At 56.8% G+C, this 15,693-nt stretch overlaps 1 protein-coding gene across 1 annotated transcript; it reads left to right on the plus strand.

Moving 5' to 3' along the window:
• The first annotated feature begins 3,213 nt into the window (after positions 1-3,213).
• On the plus strand, positions 3,214-14,670 carry LOC111161731 (myeloid derived growth factor). Its single transcript, XM_022525612.1, has 6 exons — positions 3,214-3,439; positions 4,516-4,566; positions 10,468-10,529; positions 11,911-11,992; positions 12,841-12,913; positions 14,183-14,670. The coding sequence occupies exons 1-6, from the start codon at positions 3,266-3,268 to the stop codon at positions 14,260-14,262; spliced, it is 522 nt and encodes a 173-aa protein (XP_022381320.1). The 5' UTR covers positions 3,214-3,265; the 3' UTR covers positions 14,263-14,670.
• Positions 14,671-15,693: the final 1,023 nt, after the last annotated feature.

Genomic DNA, 15,693 nt, shown 5'->3' on the forward strand with positions numbered 1-15,693 from the left:
GCATTTACATGTGCTCCCTGGTGACTGTGTGTCTGTTCCTTTTTGTCACCTGTATAGATTCCTGTAACCAACACCACAGTCATAATATAGAAACGTTTATTCTCAAGAAAGGAGTTCCTCCGTGCAATCCTGTTACATCCACACCTATCCCGCTTATGGTGCCCTGAACACAAGAGAGAGAGGGGTCCATGGATATTTGTGTCCCCGAATGGTTTCCTTAAGGACTGCTAGATTTCATGTCATGATTAAAAAGCAGGATCTTTGGAATAATGGTCTGTGTTTTTTGTCTGTTGTTGTTGTTGTTGTTGTTATTGTTTTTACTTTTAATCTCTCCATTGTGATTTTTTTTTTTCTTTGAGGCAAAAAGGAAAAACAAAAGAGGTTTGGGCTCAGTCTTTCTGAAAAGAAAACATGCACACACAACCCTCCCTATCTTCAGTGGGAGACTCAAACAGTTCACAACTGAAATATCTTGTTAGCAACAGCTCTTGGCCACTAACTGAATCCTTCAGAGTGATGGACTGAAGGTCAAACACAGCAGGTGAGGTAATGGGAAAGACATCAACAGGACCATGCTGCGTGAAACACAGAATAAGACTGTCATCATCCAGTTTATGGAGCCAATTTCTAATGGGTCCAGAGCAGGCAGTTGCAAGGAGAAAGAAATTTCTTAATGTGAGCAGATAGGCCAATTTAGGACAGGCTGCCCATACCAGAAGGACATCAGTACTGGAATTAGGGTTATCTGTGGAACCGTCAGCCTGCTGGAGGACCCTCCTGACCTCCCTGAAACTGACTTTCATTCTGTGTCTGAGGGAGTTAAAGGGATTTGAGAACCTGAAAGGTTTTTTGATAGAGCCAAGCTTAGGGGTTACCTCTGCTATTTTCTTTCTGGATTCTATCCTTTCAAGTCAAGAAGGACTAGGAAAGGGGCGCCTGGGTGGCTCAGTGGGTTAAGCCTCTGCCTTCGGCTCAGGTCATAATCTCAGGGTCCTGGGATTGAGCCCCGCATTGGGCTCTCTACTCAGCAGGGAGCTTGCTTCCGCCTCTCTCTCTGCCTGCCTCTCTGCCTACTTGTGATCTCTCTCTCTCTGTGTCAAATAAATAAATAAATAAATAAATAAATCTTTAAAAAAAAAAAAAAAAAAGGAAGGACTAGAAAAACAAGCTTAATTCCAGACACTACAGACCTCATCATTCTTGTATTCTTGAAAATTTAAGCAATTTGTGACAAAAAAGGTATGTGTCTGGGTGGGGGGTGGCTTGTATTAAGAATTCTTATTTGTAGAAATTTCACCTGCATTTCCTCAGCTAATTTTCCTGACAACACCCAATGTATGGATTATTTTCTTTTTAGTTTATCTTGAAACAATTTTAGGCTCACAGAAAAGCTGCAGAAATAGTGTGGAGCTCCTGGAGACCCCACCCAGCCTCCCCTAATGGTCACATCACCACGTAACTATGGTGCAATCAGGTTAAGGAAGCCGGGAAATTAGCATCAATACAATCCTATTATCTACTACACAGAGGCCATTTTTCTGGTCCAGGATTGTTGCTGACTGTACACGTCCGTCCAAAATATGTACTTTGAAAGCTAACACCCAATGTGATGGCATGGAGAGGTGGGGCCTTTGGGAGGGGGTTAGCTCATGAGGGTGGACCCCCGGAAATGGGATGAGTGCCTTCATGAGAGAGGCCCCAGAGGGCTTCCCGCCCCTTCTGCCCCGTGAGGACAGTGGGAATAGGAGCATAGGGATGCCTATAAACACCGTGCCTGCTGGATACCTCGCCTTGATCTTGAACTCCCAGCTTCCAGAACTATGAGAAATTAGACCTGTGTTTGTTTGTTTGTCCCGGTCTGCTGTACTTTTGTTACAACAGACTGAACTCAGACAAGGACCCCATCCAGGATCCCATACTGTGTTTCGTTGTCTTGGTCTCTTCACCCTGTGATGGTGCCTCAAGTGTTGTCTTTCATGATGTTTTCGAAGAGTACTGCCCTGTTTTCTTGCGGGATGTCCCTCAGCTTGGGATCCTGTAGGATATTTGCTTATAATTAGATTGAAGTCATGCACTTGGGGCAGGAACTCTAAAGGTGCAGCTGAAAATGTCTTTTCAGTTGTCGTTGAAGTCTCATTGGTGACATTGGGCTAAAGATGGTGTCTTCATTATAAAATGACTATTTTTCCATTTATAACTAATAAGCATCTTGGGGGGAAATAGTTTGAGCCTATGGAAATATCCTGTTTCTCATCATCCTTTCCCCCACCAATTGTTAGATCTGTTAACATTAAAAAATAAAACTGCCAGTTATTTTACCAGTAAAAATAGTTTTATTCAGGAATAGTAAGGAACTGCAACCCACGACAAGCAAGCTACAGCAAAAACCGGAGGCAAATCTGCAGAACAAAGGAAACTACTACTCTTATTGAAGAAAGAGCAAGTGGGGAGGGGCTATTATAGTCAAAAAGTCCCCTGCCCTCAGTGCCAGGTTTGGTGACTTCTCATTGGCTGGGCTGGGCTGGGCTGGGCTGGGTCTGGGCTGTGGCTGTCCATCATTGGCTGGGCTGTGGCCGTCTCTCACTGGCTGTGCTGTGGCCGTTTCTTATTGGCTGTACTGTCACTATCTCCCATTGGCTAGGCAGTGGCTGTCTTTCATTGGCTGGGCTCTGGTTGTGTTTCACTAGCAGTGCTGTGATTATCTCTCATTGGCTACCTCTGATTGGCTGGGCTGTGGCTGTCTCTCACTGGCTGGGCTGTTGCCAGGGCAGGGGAAAACGTCCTTCCTCCTGCAAGGGCCGTGAGGTAGTGGTTAACATACTATGGACTTGCAAGGGGCTGGCCTTCCTGTTGGGTCTGTAACTGACTCACAGGGTGCAGAGCTCTCCCTGCCGGCCTCTCCACTCCATCCTAAACGAGGGTTCCTCTAATTTTCAGATCCATCCAGGGATCTTGGGGGCAACAACTGAGGTCATCGTCCATTTCCCTCATTCCGGACGGAACTTACTACATTTACTAACTGGAAGAGCTGTGGGCTCAGTCACAGGGTTAGGAACTGCAGCACGGTTGGTCCCCAGGACCAGTCACCCCAGGGTCTCCGCCCGGAAGTCCAAGCCCCGCCCCAATATGGCCGCCTCGGCCCGGGAGGAGGCGGGGCGCGCCAGGTCACGTGGCTGCGACGCCGCCGACGTGGCCTCGAGCGGATGCCCCACGTGTCCCTCGCGGCGTCCCGTCGCCGCCCCAGCCCTGCGGACCCGTTCCCAAGATGGCGGCGCCCAGCGAAAGGAGGAACGGTGGAGGCGCGAGCTTGTGGGCTGCGTTGTTGCTGGCAGCCGCTGCGTTGAGGCCGGCGGAGGCGGTGTCCGAGCCCACGACGGTAGCGTTTGACGTGCGACCCGGCGGCGTCGTGCACTCCTTTTCCCAGAACGTGGGCCCGGGGGTACGTACCGCTGCCGCCCCGGGGGCTTGAGCGGTGGCGCCGGTGGGGGCGGGTCCTGAGAAGGGGACGCGGACGTTCGGGGGGCGGAGACTGAGTTGGGAAGGGGGTCTGGGGGGCGCGGTCACCACTGAGGCGCGACTTAGCTTACGGGAGCCGGGAGTCCTGGAGTGCGGGGACTCGGAGGGGGTGGGTCCCCAGCCTCTGTGCCTGTTTCCTCTCACATGCCCAGCGTGCCCAAGCAGCCCTCGCTCCCAGACCAGGCGATTCCCCGGCCACTGGAGGGCTGAGCCGCCCCGGAGGTGGGGAGAGAGGAGGCCGAGGGGTAGTTCGCCTCCAGGCTCTGCAGAAGGTCAGCCCCGCTGCAGCTCTGACGAGGGAGGAAGTGGACAGACGTTGCTCTTTTTCTCCATTGCACGAGGCCCCTCCCTCTCTTTCAGTGAGGTGTGAGGCAAGACCTCACTGGAGGTCTGCAGGCCTGGGTCTAGCCCAGCCCTCCCCCCATCTTGTTGGAGAAGTCCTTCCCCTCCCGCCTCCCCGTTCCCTGTCTCTAAGGGATGTTCATTGATGCTGTTTATTGAGTACTTCCTTATAGCCAGATACTGTGCCAAGTGCTTGATTTGCTAGGACCATTTCACAGTTGAGAGAAACAGGCTCAGAAAAGCTTTCCCCTGTCTGAGGCCCACAGCAGGGCAGAGATGGGTTTTCTGGTGTCCATAACATGCTTCCAAAGTCCATGTGCCTAGATGGGTGGGTGATTGGAGGGTGTAGGACCTCCCCCTACCTCTTTTCCTGTTCTTCATCCCCCAGAAGCCACCTGAGTTGTTTGTACTGACTCAGGAGCGCCTGAACAGGGGGGCAGGTAGTGGAGCTCTATGTCGGTAGACACTGGGAGGCCTTGCGGGGTGGGCCTCCTGGGACATCAGCCAGGAATCTTGCGCTGCCTCCTTCCGCTTAGTGCAGATGCTTAAAGGACGGATCGTCTTGACTTTGGGTCTCAGAAGGGCATCCTGAGACCCTGCATCATAAGCACTAAGGATCACCTCCTAACAAGCTTTTTTCCACCTTCCATTCTCCAGGACAAATACACTTGTGCGTTCACCTACGCTTCTCAAGGAGGGACCAACGAGGTGAGTTGTTCAAAATTCCACGTAGTTTTGTATGGCAGTATCCATGTCACGGAGAGATGCTCTCCAGGAAGCAGTGGGGTTGGGTCATACCTTAATTAACTTACACTCATTGAACTATTCTTGTCTCACCAATAAAAGATAATGCTCAAGGTAACAAGTGATGGCAGATTCCCCCTGTAATTCCAGAGTGAACAAGTGTCTGGGTAGAAAGAGGCCTGGGAGATACGGACGTGCCGCGCCCATGAGCCTCTCTTAGGAGTATTTTATTTACCTTCTGTGCTGCGTGACAAATCATGATAGACTTAGCAGCTTAAAACAACACCCATTTATTATCTCACAATTCTGGAGGTCAGAAGCCACGGTCAGCTCAGCTGGGTGCTTCGTAAAGCCGAAATCAAGTTGTCAACCGGCGGGGTCTCATCTACAGGCTCGTTCAAGCTGTCAGTAGTATTCAGTTCCTTGCCATGTAGGACTGAGGTCCCCGTTTCTTGGTGGCTGTTTTCTCCAGCAGCTGGCGGCCGAGAAATAATAAGAGAGATCTAAAGCATAAGAAGAAAGTGACTTACCGTTGCTGGCTGTGAGGGGAGCACAGGGCCGGGAGGGCAGGTGGCCCCTAGGAGCTGAGGGCAGCCCCTGGCAGGTGGCATGACTTCAGTTTTACCACTGCAGGAACTGAATTCCACCATAAGCACGTGAGTTTGAAGAGGACTCTGGGCCTCAGTCAGGGGTACAGTCTGCTGACACCTTGAGTCCAGTCTGGGGAGACTCTGAGCAGAGGGCCCGCGTGGCCACCCTTTGCCTCGGGGACTGAGAGCTGAGCAGTGGGGAGTGCAGTTAAGCTGTTAAATTTGTGGTCATTTATCACGCAGGGTAGTGACTTGAATAACCCCCCACCCCAAAGATACATTCACATCCTAATTCCTGGAACCTATGGATGTAACTTTAATTAGAAAAAAATATTTGCATAGTAAATTCAGGATTTTGCAATGGAGAGATCATCCTGGTTTATACAGGGGGGCCTAGATCCAGTGGCAGCTCCTCTGACAAGAGACACTCAGGGGAGATTTGATAGAAGAGGAGAAGACACACAGGAAAAGGCCGTGTGAAGACGGAGGCAGAGATGGAGGGGCGCAGCCACAAGCCAAGGGACACCTGGAGCCACTAGAAACCGGAAGAGGCAGGAAGGATCCTGCCCCAGGGCCCTCAGCGGGAGCCTAGCCTGGGGACACCTTGATTTGAACTTCTGGCCTCCAGAACCGGCAGAGAAGTGGTAGTGGTTGTAAGGTGGCGAGGTTGGCGTGCAGCAGTGGCCGCAGCCACGGACTAGCAGTGACGCACTGTCAGAAGGCACCCCGGAATAAAGTGTTGGCATGGAGTGCTGTCTGCAACCGCTGCTTGGTCTTATCGGGCCGGAGAGCCGCAGGTGTTTGGGAAGACACAGACTTTCTGCTCAATGTCGTTAGAATGAATAAAAGAAAAAAGGAAGAATTCATCATCACTATAAAAATCAGTAAAAACCATCTTCTCTCCTTTTTTTTTTTTGAGATTTTGTCCATTTCTTTGAGAGAGAGAGAGCACGAGCGGGGTTCAGAGGCAGAGGGAGAAGCAGCTTCCCCCTTGAGCAGGGAGCCCGATGTGGGGCTCAGTCCCAGGACCCTGGGATCATGACCTGATCTGAAGGCAGATGCTTAACTGACTGAGCCACCCAGGCGCCCCTCCACCTTTTTGTCCTTAATTGTGCTTTCCTCCCCAGCAACCAGACTTTAGGAAGTACTGTCGTTCCAGAACAGTGTGCGGCACTGTGTCACCTGACAGTGCAGAGTTGTAGAGATGGGGGCTGCTTGGGAGCCGCTCTTGTGCCTCTCACTCCTGGCAGGCCGGTTCTCAGCCCCTTCCTCCTCCCCTCGGGACAGCACGTTGAAATGGGCAGGAGCGGCTCTCTCCCCCCACAGCACCACTAACGTCCGGGATTCGGGGCCAGGTCGCTCTCTGAGGGAGCTTTCCCGGGCACCGGGGCCTCAAGCAGCCTCCCCAGCCCCACCCGGTCAGGGCCAGGAGCACCCCCGCCCCCAGTCCTGACTTCCAGAAACATCTCCAAACATTGCCCAGTGTTCTGTGAAGGACAGAATTCTCCCTCGTTGGAGACCACTGGGCAAGAGCGACTTCTGGTACTCTGGATAGGTCTTGTTTGTAAGTAAATGATTCCCGGTGACGTTATTTTAACAAAATGCAGCAAACAAGTGGGGACTCCCCGGCCACCAGGCTTCCTGCGATCGTCTGCCCCTTCCTGCCTCACCTCCAGGCCTCACTGCTTCTCCAGACGGTTCTCCACTGTGGGATGAAGCCGAGTGGTAGAATGTTCCTCCTCATTGTGAGCCAAAGCCCCATCGGTCCAGCCTGCCCCGGCACCCAGAACCAGTCCCACCGTGCCCTCTTCCCATGGCAGCCTCTGGATGCGTGTAGATAACTGATTCACGGGACCATGAACCGAAGCAGCGGCTCCCCCGTGGCGTCTGTGCGGTGCTAAGCCACGCGCACATCTCGTTTCTTCCTCTCCACCACCCCAGGAGGCCACGGTGCTCTGGCGTTACCACATTTCACACTCGAGGACACGGAGGCCCAGGCTCCCCGAGCTGAGAAGTGACCAAGGTCCCTGGGGCACAGACCCCTACCCACTGCTCTGTGCTCCTGATCCAGGGTCACCAACAGCTTGGAAGAGAGCAAGCTCGTGCCCCCCCCACCCGGTCTCCTCCGACTGAACTTAAACTCTCAGAGGTGGACAGCCCGCTGCCCCGTCGGGTGAGGGAGCCAAGTTCACGCACACTGGCCGGGGCCGCCGCAGACCGGAGCCCTGCCCTGGAGTAGCGGTTAGCTCACAAACTGTACTTCAGCAGTCAGCTGGAAATCGTTTTGGAAGACGGGGTGCATCCTGCAGGAAATCACCTCTACGCAGAGCAGACGTTTCGTGGCTCGGACTTGTCCCAGCCGTAGTCGTCTAGAGCGGTAACAGGACCACAGGGAGCCGGGCGGCTGGGCGGGTGGTGCTGTGTGAGTCAGAGGGGGTGGCTCTTTGGTGGCTGTCCTGCGGCCACCTCCCAAGTGAATGATGGCCAGATTCTCAGCGAAAGTTCTGTAGCTTCTGCCGGACACCGCGGAGATGCCCCTTGGAGGAGCTGGAACGGAAATCCAAGAGGCCCCGGGGGCGTTCCTGCAGAGGCCTCATCAGAGAGAGGAAGCCCCAGCGTCTGGCTGGCGCCCGGGGGACCCATGGCTGGGCTGGGGATATGCAGGGGCGCCGGGTGCATGGAGTGCGGAGCTGGGGCCTCTGAGGGAGCACAGCCTGCGCCTGCTCCTTCGGTGTTGGTTGACCTCGGCAGAGGGTCACCTGGGAGGCCAGGGCTGTGCTGGCAGGTGACAGTAGGCACAGGATGTCTAGCTGGGGAGCTTGGCTGTGTTCGGTGGGGACGCAAACAGGCCGTCTCTTACAAAGTTAGACGTGCGCTCACCATAGAACCCCACACTCCCACTGTGAGCTGTCTGCCCTCCAGGAATGAAAACTCACCCACGCAAAACCCTGTACACGACCCTTCACAGCAGCAGGGTTCACGGTGGCCCACAGGCGGAAACAACCGTGGTGTCCGTCAGTGGGTGAACGGAGGCACACAGTCCATCATGCACGGGAGCGTCACTGCTGTATACAGGGGCGTGGCACCCACACAGTGCCCTGGGGACGGACCCTGAGCCCACATGTGTGACACGTCCAGAACAGGCCCATCCACGGATGGGAAGGGGGCTCATGTGGGCAGGGAAGGGATAGAGCTTCTTTCTGGGGTGATGGAATGTTCTAGATCGTGGGGATGGTTGCAGATCTCTGCATGTGCTAGAAAACACAGAATCGTTCACCATACGAGGGTGAATTGTGTAGCGTGTCCATATTTCTCAGTCGAGCTATTGAATAAAGGACCCGTGGACACGGCCGGTGGTGTGGAAGGCTCTTCACTGTCCCTCGCTAAGTGAAACCACACCAGACTGCGCACTGCCCGGTTCCAGTCTGGGGATGGTCTCACAAAGGCACAACCCTGAGATGGGGTCAGCAGTTACCAGGAATTTGCAGGAGTGGGTTAACTGCAGAGGGAAGGGGTCGGGGACCCAGGGACACAGATCTGGTCTACATCTTCATTAGGTGGTGGATAGGGAGCTAGAAGCATTTGTCGGAGCTTCTAGAACTGTCACCAAAAGGGGTGCATTTCTCCATATGTTGTTTATATCTTAATAAAAACTAATCACAACCGCCAATTAAGTGTCATCTGTTGTACCCGGCCACTCCTGTGCTGACTTCCCCAGGGACTCAGGCTGTCCCCGGAACACACACTCACAGGAATGACTCCATGCCCAAACCCGAGCCTCACCATCTGCGCACCGCACCCCGCAGCCATGAGACGGCGGTGAGGCTCACGGAACCGGGAGGCCGCTCAGAGGGATGTCGACCCTCTTGCTAAGAAACTCTCAGTTTTAAATTTGTTTGCATTTGTAGTTTTTTAAGCAGCGTTTCAACATTTGCCTCGTCTTCAAGAGTTTTTTCAGAGCCGTGGAAAACCTCTTGGATCTCTTTCTTGCATAAAACCGTTTCCAGGGGCACCTGGGTGGCTCATTGGGTTAAAGCCTCTGCCCTTGTCTCAGGTCAGGATCCCAGGGTCCTGGGATTGAGCCCCGTATCGGGCTCGCCACTCCTCGGGGAGCCTGCTTCCTCCTCTGTCTCTCTGCCTGCCTCTCTGCCTACTTGTGATCTCTGTCTCTCAAATAAATACATAAAATCTTTAAAAACCATTTCCAGGTCCTCACAGGCCTTCGAGCCACGGACAGGTGTTTTTAGATAGGGAGGGAGAAAAATCGCCCCGTCCGTAGGTGTGGCCGGCAGCTGTCCCTTTGTCGAGCCAGAGTCCCTGGTTCCCATTTCCTTGCTGTGGGCAGACAGCATCTGGGGGACCGTGTATTCCCATCGCGATGAACCTAAAAATGGCCTTGTTTTGTTCATGAAGAAACTCTGACGTTGAACCAGGAGTACCAGTATCTTAGTACTCCAGGCAGGGGACTGCAAACTCAACATTTTACTAGCAAAACATACAGTCGCCTTAGGCACCCCAGAGCCCACAGGGACTGTCCGTGTCCACCCGCCAGGTTTGCAGGCGCCATGAAAATTAGAAAAAGCTGGTAGTGGTGTGTTCGGGAGTCATTTAAAAATTCTAATTTTCAGGGGCGCTGGGGTTGCTCAGTCGGCTGAGTGTCTGACTCTTAATCTTTCTTGATTTTTTAAAAAAAGCTAACACTTTCACACCCTTCCAAAAGAAGATCACATAGAAAGCTTCCTGGTGCCTTCCGTCACTGTCACCGGGTCCCACCCATGCATGTCCTTGTAGCCGCGAGCACTGTGGTCTCGTGTCTGCTCCGAAGACTTGGTCCCAATCCAGCAAGCATGGATATAGGGTCTCCTTTTATTTTAGGGTTTGTTTTTTTTGATAGGCTTTATTTTTTAGAGCCGTTTTAGGTTCATAGCAAAAGTGAGCCCAAGGCACAGATTTTGACACACCCCCGGTTTCCCCCGACCAGTGGCCTCCCCGGTCATTGATGGCTGCCACTGACGATGGGATGCTTGTGACCGTTGCCGAGCCCACGCCGGCCCGAGCCCACACCGGCCTGTAGCTTACAGTCCAGCTCAGTCTCAGTGCTGCGCCTCCTGTGGGTTTAGACAGGCGCCTGAGGACACGTGCCCACCCCTGTGGTCTTGCCGGGAGGTCTGCCTGCCCCCGAGCCAGGCTCAGCCGGGAGGCCCAGGGAAGGTTGGCTGCCTTTGCAGAACTGGAGGGCGTCCTGGGCTGACCTGTGTCTTACCTCTCTCCCCAGAAGTGGCAGATGAGCCTGGGGACCAGCGAGGACCACCAGCACTTCACCTGCACCATCTGGAGGTGAGCCCGGGGTCCCTGTGGGGGGTGTATGTGTGTCTGCCCTGCAGGACGTGCTTCTCTGGGGCTGCCGAGGGTGGGTGCCTGCGGCGACTCCAGGCGCGGGAGCCATCACCCCTGCGGGGCGTGGACTGGGGCAATGGTCACCCACGTGCAGGCAGGAGGGGTGCGGTGACACTGCTGGGGAGGGCTCCCCAGGGAAGCTCATGGACACGGGGGCCCAGAGGGGGTGGGGAGGCCGGGGGTCAGGCTTCCCCACACCGTCCCTCTCTCTTCCTGCCCTGTACTACGGCATGAGTGAGCGGTGGCCCGGAGAAGGGACAGAGGGAATGGGGTGCTCAGCCCTGTGGGGGCGGGTGCTGGAGCGGCGTCCCATCCTGGCCCTGCTCCCAGGTCTCTGTGGCCTGGATCTGGTTCTGCCGGTGTCGCTTGTAGGGCTGGTGTAGTGCACGCATTCCGGGGGACTCACAGACGTCCAAGCCCTGGTCCTGTCCTCGGGGGGTCGGCAGGGGGCACAGAGCACGTGGAGGGCCGCAGCAGGACGCCCATGGTCGAGTCCTGCTCGTGGGTAGCACCCACAGCCCCTGCCTGCTGCTGCCTGACGCAGGAGCTTCTAGGCAGTGCTGGGGACCGTCTCGCCCGCTCTGTGGACCAGTCCCTGTCGGCAGCAGGCAGAGGGGCCCTGAGGCCGTCCTGATGGTGGCACGTGGGCACAGCGCTGAGCCACAGAGGCCTGTGGCTACGCTCGGCCCCAGAACCCCCCTGACTGGGGGGCCGCCCGCTTGGCGAGAGGTCCTGCCGGACGGGCTGTTGTCCCAGCTTCACACGTCGGCGGAGCAGGCCCGGCGCAGCTGCAGGGGCGGGGAGGGTGCGGGAGGCTCCCTGGACCTCCCCGGCCTCCCTGCTGACGCACCCCCAGCAGGACTCTCCTGGCCCCCCCACTGCTGCCCCTCACCCCATCCCTGTCCGCGCTCCCTGTCCGCGGCCACACGTGGCTCTTCACCCCGCACGCACTGTGGCCCCCTCGAGCCCACATCCCCCTTGTAGCTCCTCTCTGCTCTGGCCATGCTGACCTGGTGGTTCTAGAAATGCTCCTGTGTGTACCCGCCGGGACCCTTGCCCTCTGCTTGCTCCCTCCTCTGCCCAGTTAACTCCTGCGCTTCTCGGTGCCTGGGATGTCACCATGCCCTGGTTCCTGGTACAGTACCTGGAATGGCTTTGGCGCTGGATGAAAAAGCGCTTGTCCTGTCGTAAAACAGCTCGGACCCAGAAGGAGAACCAGACTTGTCAGTAAATGAGCCAAAAGAATGTTCTAGTAAACAGGAAATAAGAGATGATGCTGAGGAGGCTGGGGCTGACCCCCTTGCCTGCCCTTCCTTTGCAGGCCCCAGGGCAAGTCCTACTTATACTTCACACAGTTCAGGGCAGAGGTGCGGGGTGCGGAGATCGAGTACGGCATGGCCTACGTGAGTACCATGCGTGCAGGGGCGGCGGCCCAGGGTGTCCCGCGGGGGCTGCGGGTCAGTCGGGGACAGGCACGGGCCCTTCGACGTGGGACACCATGCAGACTCCAGGCCGGGACGTGCCAGGGATGAGGCGCGGGCCCAGAGTGGGACCCCGCTGACCCCTAGAGACTCGCCGCGGGAACCAGACACCTGACCTCCCACTCCTACCACCCCTCACCGGCCATCTCCCGCCAGGGCCCCCTGCTGGCGTGGCCCACGGGAAGCCAGCAGGGAGGGGCCCAGACCCTTGAGGGGACAGCAAGGCCAGGAGCGCCCGAGGCGCGGGCAGCCTGCTCGCTGGTGTGGGGAGGGCCTGGCCTGCCGTCGCTCCGTGCCTTGTGGTTGGTGGCACACAGAGAGCACGGAGCGGGGCCGCTCCCAGCCGTCCCACCGCGGACCACTGCTCCCTGCGCCCCCAAGCTCCCGTCAGACCAGGAAACTCACTGAGCCCCTGGAAAGAGACACGGGTCTGATTTGTGCAGTTGCATTTGGGAGACTGTCCCACTTCCCGGTTCGCCTCTGTTCACCGAAGGGGAAAGTACCTTCCTCGGTCGGCAGCAAAGGCACGAAGTTTGAAGCCGGTTGACGATCTCTTAAACGGATTAACCGCCGCCCCTGCGGGCTTCTCACGTGCTTAAGAGAGCGGTGCACGCGGCCCGCAGTCAGAGCGTCAGAGCCCGGGGCTTTAGCTCGCGCTGCCCTCCGGAGCGGGAGGAGTGGGGGGGAGGAGCGGGAGGAACGGGAGGAGCGGGGGGAGCGGGAGGAGTGGCCCTCCTTCCCGATGGGGACGTTTCCACTTGCTCTTTCAGTCGAAAGCTGCGTTTGAGCGAGAAAGCGACGTCCCCCTGAAAAGCGAGGAATTTGAAGTGACCAAGACGGCAGGTACGTAAGGTGGTTTGTGGAGATGGAGCCCAGGTTTAGGCACAGAAGTGGGAGCAGCACCCCCATCAGAGGAACAGGTGACGGCCCAGCATCTGCACGCTGTTTCTGTAAAGGGCTTTGCGGAGGCGACAGCCTCTGCCAAGACCACTCAACCCGGGTGAGCAGAGCCGTGAGCCACAGGGCACCGAACGGGCACGGCTGCGTCCTAATAAAACTCAATTTTAAGAAACAGAAATGTGAATTACATATCACAAAATACCATTTTCCTTTGATTTCGGCTGACGCTATGTAAACGTAAAAACCAGCCTTAGCTCATGGGACAGGCCAAGCCCTACTTGGGGCATGAACATCTACTGGGGCCTTTGGGGACATTCAGTGGGATTGCTGTGCAGAAGGGGACCCCTGCGACATCCCCACAGCCTGTCCTGGGTTCTGTGACTAGGAACAGCTTCGATGCCTGGGAAGCGGGGTTAGGAACCCCTAAGGTCTGGCGGGGGTGGCCCCTCGGTGTCCTGAGCCGTGTTCAGCCCTCAGGGGCAGATGCTGAGCAGAAAGAGGGGAGGGAAGCTCCAGAGTTGGGGCTCTGTGCGTGAGAACACGGGGTGAGCAATGATGACGATGGACACGGGAGTAGAACTGTGTCGTCGGGAGCCCTGAGTGTCCCGAGGGACACAAGATGTGAGGAGAAGGATCCTTACGGTTGTGGGGATCACCAGGCATGGGAGTGGCGGGGGGTGCGGTGAGCGGGGCTTTTGGGAGGAGGGGCCTTGGGTCTGGAAGGAGCCCTGCCCCACCTACCTGCAGGTCCTGGAGGGTGTGGGGGCAGTTCCGGGTAGAGGTCCAGGACAGGAGATGGGGCGGCCAGCAGAACCTTGACCTCTGGGTGCACAGCAGAAGGGCAGGGCTGAGCCACTGGGGATGAGCCGGTGGAGGCCACAGTCCCAAGTCCTGCTTGAAAGGCACCGTTGGGCCTCAGACAAGTTCACCAGTGCCAGCGGGACGTGACGCAGCCCACCCCCGGCCCCCATCCATCCTTGCTGTGGCAGAAATGACCATGGCTCTTCCCACCCTGAATGTTCCTGAGGCCTCCTGCTGCCCTCAGGACTAGCCCACCAGCCTCTCTCTCCTTTCTTTGGTTCCTCACCCATAAGACTTTCAGGGCTGGCGGCCTTTCCATGTCGAGTTCACTTCCGGGGGCTGTGCCCCTACCCCACCCAGGACACAAAGCGTCTGGAGTGGTGGGGACCCAACCACGTGCTTCTCTTGCAGTGTCCCACAGGCCCGGGGCGTTCAAGGCCGAGCTGTCCAAGCTGGTGATTGTGGCCAAGGCATCCCGCAGTGAGCTGTGACCAGGAGCCCCATCGGGGGGCGGCTTTTCCTCGTTTCTGCTGAAGGAGCTGGGCTCTGGGAGAGCTGGCGCATTACTGGTTTTCTAGGGGGGCTGTTGGTTGATGTCCTCTGAACATGGAGCGGGGGTCTGGGACCCTCTGCCCGTCTTTCTTATCAAAAAAGGCACTGGGGAACATGAAGGGGGTCTCCCCGGGGAATCGCGGCTTTCCTGAAGCCGGTGTGGGTCTCTCCGTGGATCAGGCGAGGCTCTGGATCACTCCCAGGGACAGCGATCCTGCTGTCCTGAGCCCGAGCCAGCTGTTTTCTTAGTTTTCCCAGGGGACCTTCTTCCAGGCTAACTGGGGAGAAATGAAATGTTCTTCCATATTTAAATAAATAAGATGGTTGAAAAGCAGCCACGGTGGCAACTGGCACTGGTGCCGGCCTGTCTGGGTGCTTGGGGCTGGGGGCCCAGAGGCAGCAGCAGGGTCTGGCCACCCGCGTCCGCATGCCCTGCTGGAGACGGCGATGGGGGTCACCACAGGCCCCTGGAATCTCCAGGCACGATTCCTCTGAAGGCGCAAACGCGCGGGGTCCCAAGGTGGTTGGCTGTGAACCTGGATCTCCCTGAGCTCATGGGGCAGGCCCAGCCCCACCCCACAGGTCACCCCCCCATGGGGGGCGGGGAGTGCTGGGGACAGACCTCTCGTGCACCTGGCTGCTTGGCTTTCTCGTTCTGAAGCCGGATTGCGGGTCGCAACTTAAAACAGCAGCAACCACAAACACCCACGGGCAAACAGATAAAACCCCGACATGCCCCAGCCACTCAGAAGGTCCTGCTCTCCCAGCAGCGGGGCCTGGGAGCCTGACCCCAGCTTGCCCCTCAGCCCGCCCTCCGACCAGGCCTTCTCACAAGCAGACGGACGGAAAAGAAGCCTTGGGCTGCGAATCGGAATCCTGGCTCATCGGAATCACGGCGTGGGATTGACGGAGGGCCCCTCCCCTTTTACTCGCCTGGCCACCTCCTTCATGCCAGCACGAGGACCTGGGCGTGGCCATGACCCCACTTGCCAGAGAAGCAGGTGTGAGGGTTCCTGCCCCAGTTCGCACACCTGTGGGAAGCGGAGTGGGACTCTGCCCTGTAGATGCGCACGGGAGCGTGAAGGACCGCGGTTATCACAGCGTGCGGCAGCGGCAGGGGCCCCCGCAGCCCTGGAGATACTCAGGAGGAAGACCCCCCCCCCCATCCCTCACTGTCCAGCTCAAGGGCACATGCGTCCACAGGGGTTCGCCCCACTCAAGAACGGATGTGCTTTGAGATCTGGTGGGTATAGGGACCTCAGGGAGGGTCCGGAGCCTTTGTCGCTCCGGTTTTGGGGTTCAGTGGATGGAAAACCGAAGGGTGTGTCGCCACAGCACCCCATAGATGGCGGGCTGCCCGGGGCCACCTG

Source organism: Enhydra lutris, unplaced genomic scaffold, assembly GCF_002288905.1.
Source record: "Enhydra lutris kenyoni isolate GAN:26980312 unplaced genomic scaffold, ASM228890v2 scaffoldscaffold86, whole genome shotgun sequence".
Classification (NCBI taxonomy): domain Eukaryota; kingdom Metazoa; phylum Chordata; class Mammalia; order Carnivora; family Mustelidae; genus Enhydra; species Enhydra lutris.